Source organism: Histoplasma capsulatum (assembly GCF_000150115.1).
Source record: "Histoplasma capsulatum G186AR genomic scaffold supercont2.6, whole genome shotgun sequence".
In the NCBI taxonomy this organism is placed as follows: domain Eukaryota; kingdom Fungi; phylum Ascomycota; class Eurotiomycetes; order Onygenales; family Ajellomycetaceae; genus Histoplasma; species Histoplasma capsulatum.
The window spans coordinates 1,606,501-1,621,822 of record NW_025544806.1 but is presented as its reverse complement, the minus strand read 5'-3'; the positions used below and the strand labels follow the sequence as shown (position 1 = coordinate 1,621,822).

The following is a 15,322-nucleotide window of genomic DNA, read 5'->3' as shown; positions in this document are numbered from 1 at the left end:
GCGATGCTGGTGGATGTCAGTATCGACGATGGAATCGGTTTGGGATGTTTACTTTGTATCTGCGGCCGTCGGATTTGACGCGCAGCGCAAGGTAGGTGTATGGGTCCACGTCCCAGTAGAGGCGGCCGAAGAGCCATAGCCCACGGTCTTTGTTGCGGAAAGCCGCATAACCTGTAACGTTTTAATGAAAACCCTCTTGTAAATGCATGAAAATTGGTCTCATACCGGTCCTCTGGACCTTCCAATTCTGCGGCAACTTGGTGGATATTGAGCCATGAAAGCGGGCATGTGCGGGGGTATTGGTGGCGGGATCTGCGGGGATATAGTCCAGATTTGCAGTGCTGTAACCACCAATGGCGCGGTCGGACATGGTCTTGCAGCCCGCAATTGTGTTCTCGTCGGTGAAATCGAGGAGGTGGTAGGGTTTGTAAGGGACGGAGAGGGCGTCGAGGTTCCAGGCTAAGTTGTTGAACAGAAGTTAGCAAAAGGATGCGTCTATCTGGTTTGATACCCGGTGGCATGCATGCCGTGCATGCCGCAACATTCGTTGATTTGACATACCCATCTTAGTAAACCGGGCCAACTCGTCCGCGCTCCTTTTGACGAAGCCGGGTGACTGGGCAAGGCATTTTGCTGTGGGAATCATTGTTACTTGTCAATCAAAAATGGAACTTATCAAAGGATGAAAAAAATAGAAACAGAGACAGGACATGGGTCCTTATGTTTCCCAGTATTGGTGTCCAACGGCAAGTTGAGGGTTCGAAGCTAGATTGATCGATTGATCGATTGAGTATCGAAGAAACCACATCGGAGCTTGGTCACGTGGATGGAGCTCAATCGTCCAAGATACAAATGGGAATTGCACAATGTGCAGATATCACTACCAGTATATCTTAAAGAAACTTGTTGAAAAAGCTCTGCGAATTCCAATACAAGATACTTTCATGAGTACAGAACAAACAAATAATATGACGCCTGTTCTATATAACCTGAGTATATACAAAGACAGAACGAGGCTGTCTTAATCTCAAAAATGCTACTAGTATGCTATGCGGCTTGATGGGAAAGAAGGGTAATATGTACGGGACGTAGGTATGCATGCATGCATGCATGTATGCTAGAACTAAGCAGAACCCAAAATGAGGGACGCAGAAGCAGAAGGGAATAACAGCGCTCACGGGAACCAACATCATAAAAAAAAGGGATGAAAACTGAAAAATGAGGAATAACCCCAAAATGTAGGCCGCCCAAAACAGAAATGAAAATGCACAGAGGCTATAAAAGGTATGCATGTACGTATGTATCGTCAATCCCATCATAAAAGTATGCCGCAAAGGAAAAAGAAAAGAAAAAGAAAATTGTGTGAGGTGAGAGAAAGCAGATAATCCACGAGGGAATATGGTAAACGCAAGATGTAGGAAAATCGTGAGGGTCATCAAGTATATACAAACAAGTATGAAAAATGGTGAGGGAAACACATATTATATACCGAAATATTCATATCCACCTTTTCTCCTCCACGGCCATCATGTCCATGTCCACGTTAGAGTCCACGTCTCCCATCCTATCCCATCATATAACATCACCCCTGACCCTCCTCGCTGCGAACCATCCTAAATCCACTGCGGTGTCATTAACACCAATAACCGGCGCCGACTCCTCCAGCATCTCCCACGGCCGCAGTGGAAAACGTCCCACAATGCCGCCCGGATGCTGTACGCGCAACTTACCGACAAGAGAATTCTGGTCGTCAAAGGGAAGGAAGTTTGTGGTATTGTAGATGTTGCCGCTTTGGAATTGTTGGGAAGACGAAGAGTTTGCCTTAGCACCAGGAGGTGCTCCTGCAGCTGGAGTTGCAGTTGAGGCGGGGGGTCCTAGTGTTGTTTGTGATAGGCTAGGTGCTACCGGCTGCTGTTGGGAGGATTGCATGGTGGATGACGATGGCTGAGTGTCTGCTGCTAGGGGTCCGAGGAGAAAGAAAAGACGTGGGTTGTTTTGTGGGTGAAGGAAGGGAGGGCAGCGGTCGCGGAAGAAACGCGAGCATTGGTGGCGACTATCATCTGGGATAGTGTCGAGGAGAGTTGCAGCGACATCTAGGGCTTGGGTTCGTAGATTGGTCGATATGCCAGCATCGGTGCTGTAGAAAAGGGGTTGAGGCCGTGAACCTTGGGGAGGAACAGCAAACGTAAGAGGGGTGGTTGGGGGAATGTAGTAGGGCCGGGCGGAGGGGACCTTGGGGGAGAGAGTCTTCGATAGAGCGATGCAGGTGATTGAGATCAGTAGGCGGGATTGGTCAGCCAAGTCGGATTTTGACAGAGTGCCTGGGGTAAATGTGGACCGGTGGATGGAGACTAGACGGAGCAAAATGTAAAACCAGAATGTAATGGCAGATTCCTGGGTCGCGTGAGCCTGGCGAATGGCCGCGGCTTGGTCGTTATATTGGGTTATATTGGTATTCATGATGTGACTTTCAAGGATGGTAATTCTGTGCAGAATCATGTTCATCTTTTCGATCAGCATAGGACCCAGTGACGGACTACCATTCTCTGGAACGCTAAATGATAGATCCTCCACTATGCGCAGACATACGAGCGCAGAAGCGGTTACAGATGTTGGCGCACCGGACTTGGATACCGGGCTGGCCGGTAGAGAATCGGAGGAGAGCACAAGGGACAGTAGTTGCTCCTCTGCTCGTTGGCGGATCTTTGGGGGGAAAAGAAAAAAGAAAGTCAGCACTGTCATCAAATTGTAGTTCAGATGGTATCCTGCTCACCTCTTTTGCTGCATCTGCATGCAAGGTTCCCACAACATCAATCCAATGGGACTGACCCTTATGCATATTTGATTTAGCCGCTTCAAAGACGACATCATAAATACGCTTTTTCACGTCATTGTCACACTCGAAACTGAACAGCAGTCGTAAGTTTATTAGACACAATGGTAATGAGAAATCATTGATCGACTCTATAGTTCTTTCGGCTGCAGCTAGGCCTATCCCTAGACGAGTTAGTTGCTGTATTAACACTCATCACAGGGTTAAAAAACATTACCAGTTTGAACTGGAGACGCCAACAAACGACCCAGTGCCTGATGTGTAAGATTCATGCAGGCTGGAAATGTTTCCAGTAAACGGTCCCGACAATCCGCACCAACAATAGAAGGGTGTCGAACAATAATTTCACACAAAAGAGGCGTCACAATGGTACTCAGCAGATCATTGTTGAATTGTTTGGGTGGAGAGTCAGCTCTATTTTCAGAAAGGTTTGCGAGCAAATCTTGGATGAGGCCGAGAGCTTCCCCAGAATACTGTCTCATGTACCCTTGCCGGGCAATTTTAAACCGATACGCAACCTTGATGCGGAAAAGAAAACAAAGTACGTAAGCAACTGTAACATTTTACAACTTGTGGGAAATCTGTCAAAACTTACCAGGCCCTGCGATCCATTCCCATTTGACAGCTTATCGTCTAGTAGCTGAATCATATCGATGCGAAGCTCTGCCAAATCCGGAATGGCATTTTTATACGCATCAGAATGCAGAAATGCTCTAGCAAGTACATAGAAAGAGTGCAATGTCACGCATCCGACGCCGATAAGGGGTGGTAAAATGGAGGAAAGTTTTGGTCGAGGTGACGACCTCATCACCGAAATGACCCATTTGATCATGAGGTTATCGAACAATTTGGTATTGAACGGCCTAAGGTTTGCGAAATATCGCGCAGTCTCATGAGCACTTTGTTCCCCATTTATGCTGCCAGCTTCAAGTTTCTTCCGAAGGGTGTCAAAAATTCGTGCCATGGTTGATTCGTCCATGCTATTCCCGGAAGTTAATAGCTGATCCAGTTCTTCTGTGAATGTGGGGTTGGCTGTATTTAGCGTATCAACAATGTGGTCAGAGACTGGAGAGCAAGCTGCCATGGCTAACTTCCTATCCCGTTGGAGTTGATCTCGACGGAGCATAGAAAGCGTGGACAATTCCGCTGGAAGCTTGATGGCAACATCCAAAAGTGAAGCAATTAGATCTTGGACCGATAATTCAGTTTTGCTGATTCTAGCGTAAGCTCCTGTGAAGCTTTTGAAAAGATCACCAGTAGCACCGATGGCATTAAACGAGTCTAGATGATAGTTCAGTGTGTCGACGGCTGATGCTACTACGGTCACATTGTTGGATCCGGAAGCATACTTCAAAACGTCGGCAAGCATGGAGAAATCACATAGACATTCAAGAATATATCGTACTTCGAAAAATTCTTGAGGAGTAAGTGCCGATGTTTTGACTTCACTTGCGAAATCGCGGTCAATAGCACTCCTAGTGCGCCATTAGCAGGTAAGAAACGGTAACGTAACATCTAGCAATTTTTTTTTTTTTTTTTGAAATAAATAAATAAAAAAAAAATCAACTTACTTGAGACTATTTTTGACATGGGAGGCTACCTGATCCCTTATCCAATTTCCTATTTCTGACCTTACTGTCCAGCTTAGCGACGTAAGATCAACATCATCTGTCATTTCAGCATCTCCATTTATAGAAAGCATAGGAAACATGTGGGGAAGGCGCCGTCGAACGGAAGCCTTAATGAGTTGAATCGTATCATTCTCAAGAGCTACTGAAAATCCCGTCCTTGACAAGAGCGTATTCCGCAAATTCCATATATGGCTTGGGAGACGATGTGGTGGAAGATGACCGAGGAGTCCGATGTCAGCCGAAACATGCTACAAATGTACACGTTAGATAACAATTTTGATCATGGATAGAATAAAATTCAGGAATGGTGGGGTACTGTACCATCTGCTGAAAGTCAGAGACATTGCTGAGAACCCCACGTGCCATGAGCCACTGCAGGTATTTTGCTACAGAGAATGATTGTGATCGAACCAGTTCGCAAATGACATGGTACACATCAAAAAACCGCACACCTGACTTCCAGTGATCTTGTATGAGGAACGAAAGAATGTGGGAGTCGATATCGACCCCTGACTTTTTCCATTTCCGAAAAACGCGCACCACCGTGTATGTTCGCGCCATCCCATACCGAAAGGAAGTCGATGCCCATTCTATCAATTTGGTAACTAGGATGCTATAGTCCTGAGATATATTCAAGCACTCTGAGCAAATGGTGGAAACGTCACTAGAAGAGTCAAGAAGTTGGATGAGGCGTTGATTGATAGATTGTATGGGTTTCCCACGATCGTTCTGTAACCGACAAACTCGAGTGTTTCTGGCCTTAAGGTTTTGGAAAGCGGCCTTGTCGTCTGGGAGGTTCATGTCTAGACATGATAATAGTACACTTTCGTATTTGGCCCAGGTCCGAGGAAGAATAAAGGAGGATGGATGATACAGGGTTAATGTTTTGGTCAGGCGAGATAGGCGCTGCGCAAGGGGGTTCAAGTGTGCATTTTGACCGGCGTCAGACACCTGCAATATATAACATCAGCTTCTAGGTCCTAAGAATAAGGAAGGGGAAATGGGGGGAATTGCGATAAAACGTACCAGACGGAGTTTCTCAAGTAAGCACTCAGCCAAACGCTTTGCCCTTTTGCGATAGCGGACTATATTTTGCCAGTAAACCCCAACCATGAGGAGCCACACAGGAAGGCTCTCGAAAGAAGAATTACCCAAGGACGTAAGAAACCAATCTAGAAAATGATCTTGATCGATCAGGTGTTCGAGAAAGAGCCGTGCCGAGAGCCTGATACTATAAGAGATCCTCAATTTCCAGCTCGCATCGCCAAAACTAGCAATCACGCCCTCGATGAATTGCTGTACGCTGATAGTCCAGTCTCGAACCCATTTTGTTTCGAGACCACTCGCAACTCCCGCAGAGGTCCCTTTTCTCTTGAATGCGCGTAATTCGTTGGCACCCACGCATTTGGCCAGCCATATAGCTCGACAAATAGGAATGGATTTCCCAAGGCATTGGTCCAGAAGCAGTTTGCCCCTGATTCCATGTGGTATAGTGCGACTTAGTCTACGTAGCGGAACAGAGGGGTTTGCCAAATCGCGAAGCCACGCCTCACGTTTGATATCGGTTAGTGTAACCCGGGGAGGAGGCCGAAAGGTCGACGCCGCGGTGATTGTACATAAGGCCTGGCGTTTTTCGAGGGCTGCAGCAAAAACAGATGACAAGAGTTTCAATCCAGAACGACGCTTGAAATGGGGATAAACACTTGTTCTGGCACTCGTGCTCTCAGTAGGGGGCGCCGGAGAGCGGTCATAGAAGCCTTGCTTGATGGTTTGCTCTGACAATACGTCTTCAGGGTGTGATCCTCTCCAAGGAGTGAAATCCGCAGGTTCTGCAATGCACATTAGTAAATGGGAAATAGAAATCCAGAAAAACAAAGCAACATTAACCAGGGTTTCTTCAAGTATAAAAGGACATACTGTTATCTGCGAATCGTGGTGCGATGGAGGGAACGTCGATACGATACGGTGTCGTCGTCACCTCCCCGCATTCCTCATTGTCTTTCTGGTTCGTCGCACCAGCGACATGCCGTCCCTGGATGCCATATTTCCAAGGGCGAATAGGCAGCGGGGGCAAAGATGCAGACTGAGACCACTGGGCGAGCTCTGTCTGAGCCCCTGGACCAGTTCTCCGTATATCGCTCCGGAACGACCATGGTGGCCGGGCGGTCTGTTCTGTCGAAGAGGCATTCATGATATCCAAAGGATTCATAGACGATTCTGGAGCTTCGCTTGCCGTGGAGGAACCATGATGTTGAGAGCTGGACTGGTTTTGGGATTGGTGATGTTGTTGATGTTGGTTCCGGAGAGGGTCCTCGAGCGACTGCGAAGGCCCATTGCCAGCATCCAGCCGCGGCCTCTTGGCAGGCCGCTCGCCATCAGCCGCGCCACTGTGATCGGATTCAGTGAGATCGATGACTGTATTTTGGTGCGGGCGGGAATCAATTGCCGGATAGGGGTCAGAGGCAGGGTAGAGGTGGGCTGACGAGCGTCGACTGGGAGCGGAGGGACGGGAAGGCGGTCGGTGGGAAGAAGGATGGGGGATCATTTCCAAAACATGGCGGACGTCCCGATGGTGGACATCGGAACGATCAGGCCATTTTTATTGTCGAGGGTGAGTTGATTGCGGTGGGGAGAAGATTTGACGGCTGATGCGGAGGTGGATGGACTATTAGCCGGCAAGCCAAGTTCTGCTGTGGCTGTAGGAAGGTGATCGTAAGAATGTGACAAAGCCTAGGAAACCAGCGCAAACCTCGAGCCAGATCGACGGGTATCCGCAAATCTCTTAGGGAGATTGATGGTTGTGGCTGTTGTGCCGGTGGGTGGTGGTTGGTTGGCTGAGTTTGGATTGGGTCGAGCAACGAAGTTCGACGATGTTTGTCTGATCCGAAGACGGCAAACGTCAGTCAGGTGCACGGCAACCTTGGACCAGCCTACGATAGATAACTCCAACAAGCACGCCGTAGTTAATGGTGAAGCATGGCACAGATCGAGCCTGTCAGCAGAATAGCGGTTGGCAAAGCGCTGGCGTCTCTCTGCCTGACCAGAGGCGGCGGCGATTTGGCTGATCAACTAATTATTTTCCAAAAATGTCAAACTTTCACCCCAATCCAGCATCATCATGCACGGGATAAGTGATAGTTCTGTGTCTATTTACAGAAACAGATGACAGATAAAAGTGATAACTACTCCCGCAGTCTCACTTATTTTTCAAACCACTGGAACCACCTCTACGTATACGCCCGCATGCAGCTCTCACCGTTCCTCACAGACCTCACAGGCAAATTCAGCATTGGTGCTGAACTGGTTAAGGTTAAGTTGCGGGCTCTTCCGTGGTTTAAAAAAGCGCCAACCACTTATTCGGCAGTCCGTCTTGGTTGGCTTATTCCAAGATTTCCGGGATTATTACTTACTATTATTATATCACAGACATGTTAACATGGTGAGTAATTCATGCTTGTGAGAGCCATCTTATCACTGTGTTGGAAGGTTTGAGCGTCAATATGCGCGCCTCCTCCTGCGTTGTGATAGTTATTAATTACATCGACATCGGCTTGATGCTTACCAGCCATTCATTCATCAGTGCAATGTCTCCTTCGGACCAGGGGCAGTTGTCATTACTGTCATCCAACGTGGCTATCTAAATATCCATGTCAAGCAGAAGACATCATCAAAGACTCGGTCTAACCTCAGCTCCGTTTCTCTACAACATCACCTTTTCTGGCTGCGCGGAAAGGATAATATATCATCAGTCGTCACTATTGTCTCACTTCAGAGTTCTCTCTAAGCAACAACATCCCTTCCGGTCTCTCCGGATGATTAATTAATTCGTCGCTTTTTTCACAGCAGAAGTCAGATGTGCTTGTGCCATGTTACATTGCTAGTTATACCTCTCCTCTTTAGCATGCCTCTCACAACCAAGGCAGGTCCCTACATCCTGTAACTACGGCGTAACTGCCTTCCAGCATGCCGTTACTTTGCAAAAAGAACTATTGGGTATTCTATTGCACAACAAGAAGGGGAAAAAAAAAACAAAAAAACAAACAAAAAAAAAAAAAGGCCAAGGGTTATTCCTCAGATATCCATCCCCTTGCCATCAGTTGTTTGACGAAATAATCAACACACGGCCCAAGGTGAGCGCAGGCTGAAGAGTCGGCTCCTTACGCACCTAGGTATGTATGCATTTAGCCACCTAATAGGTGCGATATACACGACATAGCCTGTGCCCTCAGGTTTTGTCTGCCGATAGGCTCCAGGTCAAGCAGCGAGAGCTGTAACATTTTCATAACACCATGGAAACCCCTGTTGCTCCTGGCGTCCGATAATCACCCGTCGGCCAAATTATTTGGACAGTCTTCCCACCTTAAATCCATTGCCAACATCAATCCGGACCCGCAACGATCGTTGCCACGACCGCCACCCACCACTGATCAAACCCTGGTCATTGCAGTCCAATCGAAGTGGACCCCACTCCTTGGCAAAAACGTGCATTCCTGGCACATTGATTTCACCAGCTCGCACAAGGGGGAAAGAATGAGATGATCCCCATGTGGTGCTGAACGAGGATAGGCCTTGTACATGTATCCCCCCGGGGCACACGACATATGCCTGATGGCGTACACTCTATATTATCTCCACCCCTCACTTTTCGGAATCGATTGCCGGCTTTCTTTGAACAAAGCCTGGCCCGCATCAGTCAAGTAAAACGATATACAAGAACTGTCGCTTTTGCAGGACCCCTGCAATATACTAGCTAACAGTCGACAAGACACCTCTCTCCCAGTGCAGTAGAAAGTTCTCTCAACTGACAAAAAGACATGCCTCGATTCGTAAAGGGAGGGTCAAAAAAAAAAGGAAGAAAAAGAGAGAGAGGAGGGGGGGGAGAGAGATAACCATTCAACCATCCTCACCCACTTCCATTCCAATCACTCGACCATATAAAGGTATCGCACCGCCACTGATCCCCTGTTTTCTTAATACCCGTAGGTCCCAAAGGCCGCGAACATATCCAAAAGGATCGGCCGCGGTTGATTCCCGCTTTTTTTGTCACAAGGCTGATGCAAGGTTCATCGTGGCCATCACATTTCGGTGGAGGCTTTTTCGTGAAGAGCTTTGACCATGATTCCTTGTTGGCAATTGGATCATGCACTCTACCGGAATTATCATCATCTCTGTCGTATGCCGGTGGGCCAGCCGTCTGTGATTGTTGACATCCGTTTTCTTGATGGTCACAGCAATCTCCTGATGGACATGGAGGTTTTATTGCGGTTCCTTTTTGTGGACTGCCACCTTCTGCCGTAGCCGACGACTTAGAGTGATCATTTTCATCATCTGCAGAAGCAACTGTAGTACAAGAAGTTGTTTTCGGGCCAAAGAAACCTTTCAAGGTTTTCTGCCCCTTCGCCTTCGTAGTAGTTGTCGACGACTCACTCCGTTTCAAACGTTTGGGTCGTGAGGTTGTCCCATCATCCGCTTTCTGAGGCCGCTTCGGAGTGTTTGGCTCTGCTGATGTTGCTATCGGAGTAGAAGACGGGGAAGGTATATTCGACCTCCCTATTGCCGAAAGGCTGATGTCCGAGGAGGCTTTCTGGGCAGAAATGGGGATACCTACACCGCCAGCAGCGTTTCCACTACCCTGGTAACCATTTTGTGACCTCTGTTGAAATAACATATCTTTAATGCTTCTTCGCTGACAAAATTCAGGTATTAATCTACCGGAAAGTGGAAGAGTATCTGCGGGGGAGTATTCCCGCTTCCGCTGTCCATTTTCGAAAGTGCCCTTCGGGTTGAGAATGTCGAGCATGTTGACTTCAATCCCGTCCAATGACACCTTATCCTTCAATTCGGCATAAACGGGACAGTGATCGGAGCCCTAGAGTCACTATATCAGAATTCCATGTGGGGCTAAAGCATAACAGTTGGGACAAAATCACCATAAGACCCTCCTGGATATTCGATGCAGAAAACCAGTCTTGCATACTTCTGTCGCATAGAACATAATCGATCCGCGCACCGTAATTGCCGGGTCGAGCGTTGACTCTTTGTTCCCAGCAAGTATACATACCTAGTCGATCAGGATGGTATTTTCTACATAAATCCACAAGGACAGGCGTTTCCCTTCCGTGGTCCCTGTCACCAATAACCTTCCCACCATCGACCAACTGATTAAAGATACGACGAACGGGCGAAGATACAAACTCCGAATCTGTCAGGGTACCTTTCCTTACCCCTTCGAGAGCACGGGCCGAATCGATTTGAGAGCCGCTGATGTTTAAGTCTCCCGTCACGATGACGCGTTTCCCCATAGCGGCTAGATTCCGTACTCTTGCATCAAGCACATTCACAAACCCTGTTCGAAACCCGTCTCTTGTCTCATCCCTGTTCGCCGGACAGTAGACACCAATCAAGACAAATGCTGGGAACTCCAGAATCATACAGCGTCCCTCAGAATCAAGCGTGGCAGCATCTACATCTGAAAGAGCCAGCTGTTCAGCAGTAGGGTAGCCGCCGATCTGTGCTTCTTCTGGCAAGTCGCGGAACGAAGTTGGTGACGATAAATTAGACCCAGATGTTGGCAAGCACAGAATGCCCGTAATCCCTTCTTCCGCCCGTATGGGACAGCATATGGAGTTCCTGGTATATATCACGACTCCAGAATAACCTGTGCGTAATGTTAGTTACATATATACTTGCATAGGTGTCTGATTCAAAAGCTCATAGTATCCGGGTCTTACGGACCCTTTTTATACTTGGGTAGGCTGAAAAAACAGTCCCAGCCATTAACAAGGACCATGTCATCTTGCAAATCTTTCCTTTGAATTTTCGTTTCTTGGAAGATCACTATGTCTGCTTCAAGGGCATCGAACATCGCCTGTATATGGAATATCAGAAATTGTACATATACGCAAGGTACAAACTTCTCGGGTATATATTACTAAAATACTAGTACATACCTCGAAGGACCGCTTCTCTCTCCATGGATGATACGAAAACGGGTTACTAAAAAAATATATTGTTATTTTTCCATAGACCTCATAAAAACATTGTCTAGGCCATAACACTAACCGTATCCCATTAACTACAACCAGAGTGGGTTAGTTATGTGTGGAATACTGAGGTTGAGCAAGCATGCGTACCATTCCAGGTTGTCAACCTGACCATCTGTGACGGGTCCTATCTGATATCATCAAAAACAGACTTTTGGGACGGATGTTTTCAAGAACCGACAAATGGCCCGTACAGACTGTCAATTAAGAAAAGAATTATTCATATATAAAGGGCATATCCACGGTTTGGAGGGAGTGTTGTGTAGGTGTTGAGGGCATCATCGAGCGACTTCATATATGGAACGAGGAGTTGCCAAGATAATCACGTGATATAGTGTTCTCTCGGAACTGTCGCAATCCAGCCAAAGATGGACGATCATCCAACATCACAAATTCCTGATTCAACACAACACATTCTTCACACAGCAACCACCGACTGTCAATCGGCTCCCGTGTAGATTGATAGAGTGACTAAACATTATGTTCCCTCGTGCTTCCGTTTTTCGCCTGGCCCAGCGAACTGGTGTCCCCGCGACCCGTCCGTCGCCCGTCCGGTCTGGGATTCTCCAACGTCGATTCAACAGCACCGAGCAAAAGCTTCCCCCACTTCCTGACAATGCCTTTAACCGTGAAAGAGCTGCTGTAAAAGCTCATGCTGCAGCTACCAGTGGTACGTTTGCCCGTTTCTCCGTCTCAATTTGCCAAGTGGTGTCAAAACAGGACAATTCTAACCATTGCTTGTGTTTCATTTTTCGCAGACTTGTGGCGGAAACTTTCCATCTAGTATGACCAAAACACCCCTCCCTCAGTTGCCCTATACTCTACAGTCGTTCCCCATTTCTACACCTCCAGTTCATCATTCGAGTGGATTAGAATGATAGAGTAAAGAGATTCCCGAATAGGAGATCTAATTACCGTCTCAATTCTAGCGCTGTCGTGCCCGTCGTCCTTCTCGCCAGCATCAATGCCTACAACCTGTGGAATGAGCATTGGGAACACTGGGAGCACATGCCACCTTTGGAAGAGCGGGTAGAGTACCCTTACCAAAACATTCGAAACAAAAATTACCCCTGGGGTGATGGCGATAAGGTATGTCCATGTCATATTTGGGCGCTTGCCTATGTGGTTTATATTTGAGCGAATTCCATTTGCTAACTCATCTTGGAAACCTATAGACCTTGTTGTAAGTGTTTTCTATACGCGAGGATCCCTCCCGTTGGTCCTCGCTGTTTTGGTTTTGATTAGACATGAGACTGGGATAATATCCTGATCTGAATGACACCCGCGCTATTGATATATTCACCTCCCTTTGTATGGACTATTATTTTCGCTAACGAGGATGATTCAACAGCTGGAACTCTTCCGTGAACTATCACAACCAAGACAAGGTTACATAAACTGCCACCTCCCACATAGGTCTCGCCACATTCCCCATTCAGAGAGATCTCGGATGAAGTGCGAATAAGCAGATCGGGGAAGAAGACGGGGGGAAAATGACTGAAAAAAAAAACCCAAACAATGTATTTAGTACACACAACATTTTCATTCCAACTGTCTCTTTTTTCGGACGAGTGATTGGAAAAATCACCTCAAGATCCTGAGGGAAATCATGTCGGCTCTCGCAGTATTCACGCTCCCTTGTAAATAAGCTTCTTTTGTTTAATCGGTTCGCTTGATTTAGAGTATGGAATACTATGCCTACTTCAATATGCAGTGCATGTCGGAGCTTCTCTTATCGTATGATGCCACTTCCGGGACAACATACACTTTCCCATTCCGGATTAGCTCCGCCAAGTCCCGGAAACAGCGCGATGCGACTACGATTCCAAAATGTCAGACGGGGAGTTGGCCACGATGGCGTTTGTATCTCACGCTGCTCCAAACGCTGCTCCAGCTTCTTTTGCCGCGATGCAAACGGCAGTTATTGCTTTTTGAACGCAGTGAACGAGCTAGTATCCATTCCGCGACTCTCCGCTCAAACTATACACCATATCTCCGCTTCTGAAAAAGATGGCCACCAAGAAAGATATGCGGAGACCGGAGCTCGGTTGGTATCTCCATGATGTCTGATTGATGGGTACTATATCTTATGCTAATTAACACCGCTAGTTGTTCCATATGTCGAGCCGCCGGCGAAAGCGTCAGATGCTTCGGATATGAGCAGTATGCTATGCCAGCTGAGAATGCATACATTGCATTGTCCTTTGTCTTGCCATCCTAACTTGAAGTTTTAATGTAGGCACGATGTCGAACACGATGCCAATGGCTGCTGTATGTACTTTAAGCCCCTGACACCCTAATCATTTACAACGCTTGAAACATTGTTGACCAGCCGCCTTGCGATATTAGATGTTCTCGAGAAATAAGTACGTGTCGCCTCCACACGCTCCTCACCCTTGCTTTCAATTCGTGTCTCCCGTGCACCTTTGCTAACAAAAAATCTTCCGCGCCAATAGGATGATTGCCTGGTATGCTTATTCCAGCTTGTTACATTGAAGTCATGGGAATCGCATCGCGCTGATTAACTGGAAATAGGGCTGCCGTTACGTTCTCCCTGCAAAACTGGATGGCGGAAACCCCAGAGCAGCAAAAGAAGGCAGCAACGCCCGCATACATGGGTGTGATTATGGCCTGTAAGAATTGTCGCTCGCTGTTACGAACTCCTTGCTGGGTCCTATTTTCTGGACCGTTATTGCCTCGGAAACTAAACTAATCTACTTGACAACCCTTCTATATGTAGTCCTCTCTATCCTTGTCGTACGTCTCGCCTGCGGGTCCCTTCCCCGTTTCCTCTACCTCTGTACTTCTTGAATCGATAGGATTGGTTTTACACACAAACACGACAAGCGGCTAGCTAACAACTTTATATATAGACATACATGCCCATGTTTCTCCCTCCTCCCGGGAGGCCTGCACCCAAAGCAGCTGCTGCCCCTCCGATGCCACCCCCCTAATAGACCGCTATGAAAGAGGGTTTTTTATGAACCCTTTTCTATCTTCTCTGTATCCAGCGGTAAATATTTATGACGAAGGATATTTACCTGCAAGTTTCGATATTCTATGCATACTTATAGCCAGATGCCATGTTTCGGAACAGTGCTTTTCCGGACGATATACACAGGCTGCGTTAACAAAATGTACCATATTATTATTTTTTCCCTTCATCCTATTAACAATTTTTCATTCTCAAGCAATTCCGCAACCCCCTATACTCAGTGGTTGTGTGAAATTAATTCATCAAAACATTTCCCAATGACTCAACTACATTGTGAAAAGGTACAACTACGACACCACAACACAGAAAGTTAGCAAAAGTACCAGCCATTCTTCCCCATATTCACAGGTCTCCCCACCAACCAGCCAGCCCCCTCCTTTAAATTCTAATTGCTTGATTTGACTGGTGAATACCACAACACTTAGCCCATCCCCTCCCCCGCCTCCTTACACTCGTGGCCTTGACTCATCATGTGTTGCTAAATTCATACTGCTCCCAGCCTCTTCACAGCCCAGCTCCTCTATTCTAGGCCGCGCAAGCAATGCCGTGTTTTGCCTTTTTATTGAATGATTTCTGGTTAATGCTCTCAGTACCGTTTTTAGGAGGGGTTGGACGCCCAGCCTCTCCGATCAACTATTTCTGGAAGCGGGGGAGGCGGGGGACTGGGTCAGAGGAGCTTTGTGGATGATATGGTTTTTGGTTGCTAAGGTGTAGAAGGCTGGGTAGTGGCGGGTCTTTGTGAGATGGAGAATTTCCTTTTCTGAAAGTGGTTTGTTCATTTTCGTTGCTACGGTGTTGGGTCGCGATGTATAGGAGTCAC

The 15,322-nt window shown here is 47.2% G+C and overlaps 5 protein-coding genes across 5 annotated transcripts; 2 read left to right on the top strand and 3 right to left on the bottom strand.

Moving 5' to 3' along the window:
- Positions 1-16: 16 nt before the first annotated feature.
- Positions 17-646, bottom strand: HCBG_05269 (complex I intermediate-associated protein CIA30; the record flags this gene model as incomplete). The annotated part of the gene is made up of 3 exons (XM_045432318.1): positions 17-171; positions 226-459; positions 562-646. 3 exons carry the CDS (start codon positions 644-646, stop codon positions 17-19), a joined length of 474 nt encoding a protein of 157 aa, XP_045287530.1.
- Positions 647-1,572: 926 nt separating this feature from the next.
- HCBG_05268 (uncharacterized protein) lies at positions 1,573-7,009 on the bottom strand (the record flags this gene model as incomplete). Its single annotated transcript, XM_045432317.1, has 8 exons — positions 1,573-2,703; positions 2,774-2,997; positions 3,150-3,351; positions 3,429-4,308; positions 4,405-4,712; positions 4,786-5,415; positions 5,491-6,293; positions 6,382-7,009. 8 exons carry the CDS (start codon positions 7,007-7,009, stop codon positions 1,573-1,575), a joined length of 4,806 nt encoding a protein of 1,601 aa, XP_045287529.1.
- A 2,358-nt stretch (positions 7,010-9,367) lies between these two features.
- On the bottom strand, positions 9,368-11,622 carry HCBG_05267 (DNA lyase Apn2; the record flags this gene model as incomplete). The annotated part of the gene is made up of 6 exons (XM_045432316.1): positions 9,368-10,333; positions 10,395-11,122; positions 11,200-11,332; positions 11,415-11,460; positions 11,527-11,539; positions 11,598-11,622. 6 exons carry the CDS (start codon positions 11,620-11,622, stop codon positions 9,368-9,370), a joined length of 1,911 nt encoding a protein of 636 aa, XP_045287528.1.
- Positions 11,623-11,963: 341 nt separating this feature from the next.
- On the top strand, positions 11,964-13,214 carry HCBG_05266 (cytochrome c oxidase subunit VIa; the record flags this gene model as incomplete). Its single annotated transcript, XM_045432315.1, has 4 exons — positions 11,964-12,177; positions 12,266-12,290; positions 12,437-12,596; positions 12,683-13,214. 4 exons carry the CDS (start codon positions 11,988-11,990, stop codon positions 12,692-12,694), a joined length of 387 nt encoding a protein of 128 aa, XP_045287527.1.
- Positions 13,215-13,517: 303 nt separating this feature from the next.
- Positions 13,518-14,474, top strand: HCBG_05265 (uncharacterized protein; the record flags this gene model as incomplete). Its single annotated transcript, XM_045432314.1, has 6 exons — positions 13,518-13,554; positions 13,617-13,670; positions 13,747-13,778; positions 13,964-13,975; positions 14,043-14,140; positions 14,381-14,474. The coding sequence occupies 6 exons, from the start codon at positions 13,518-13,520 to the stop codon at positions 14,472-14,474; spliced, it is 327 nt and encodes a 108-aa protein (XP_045287526.1).
- Between the last annotated feature and the right edge of the window lie 848 nt (positions 14,475-15,322).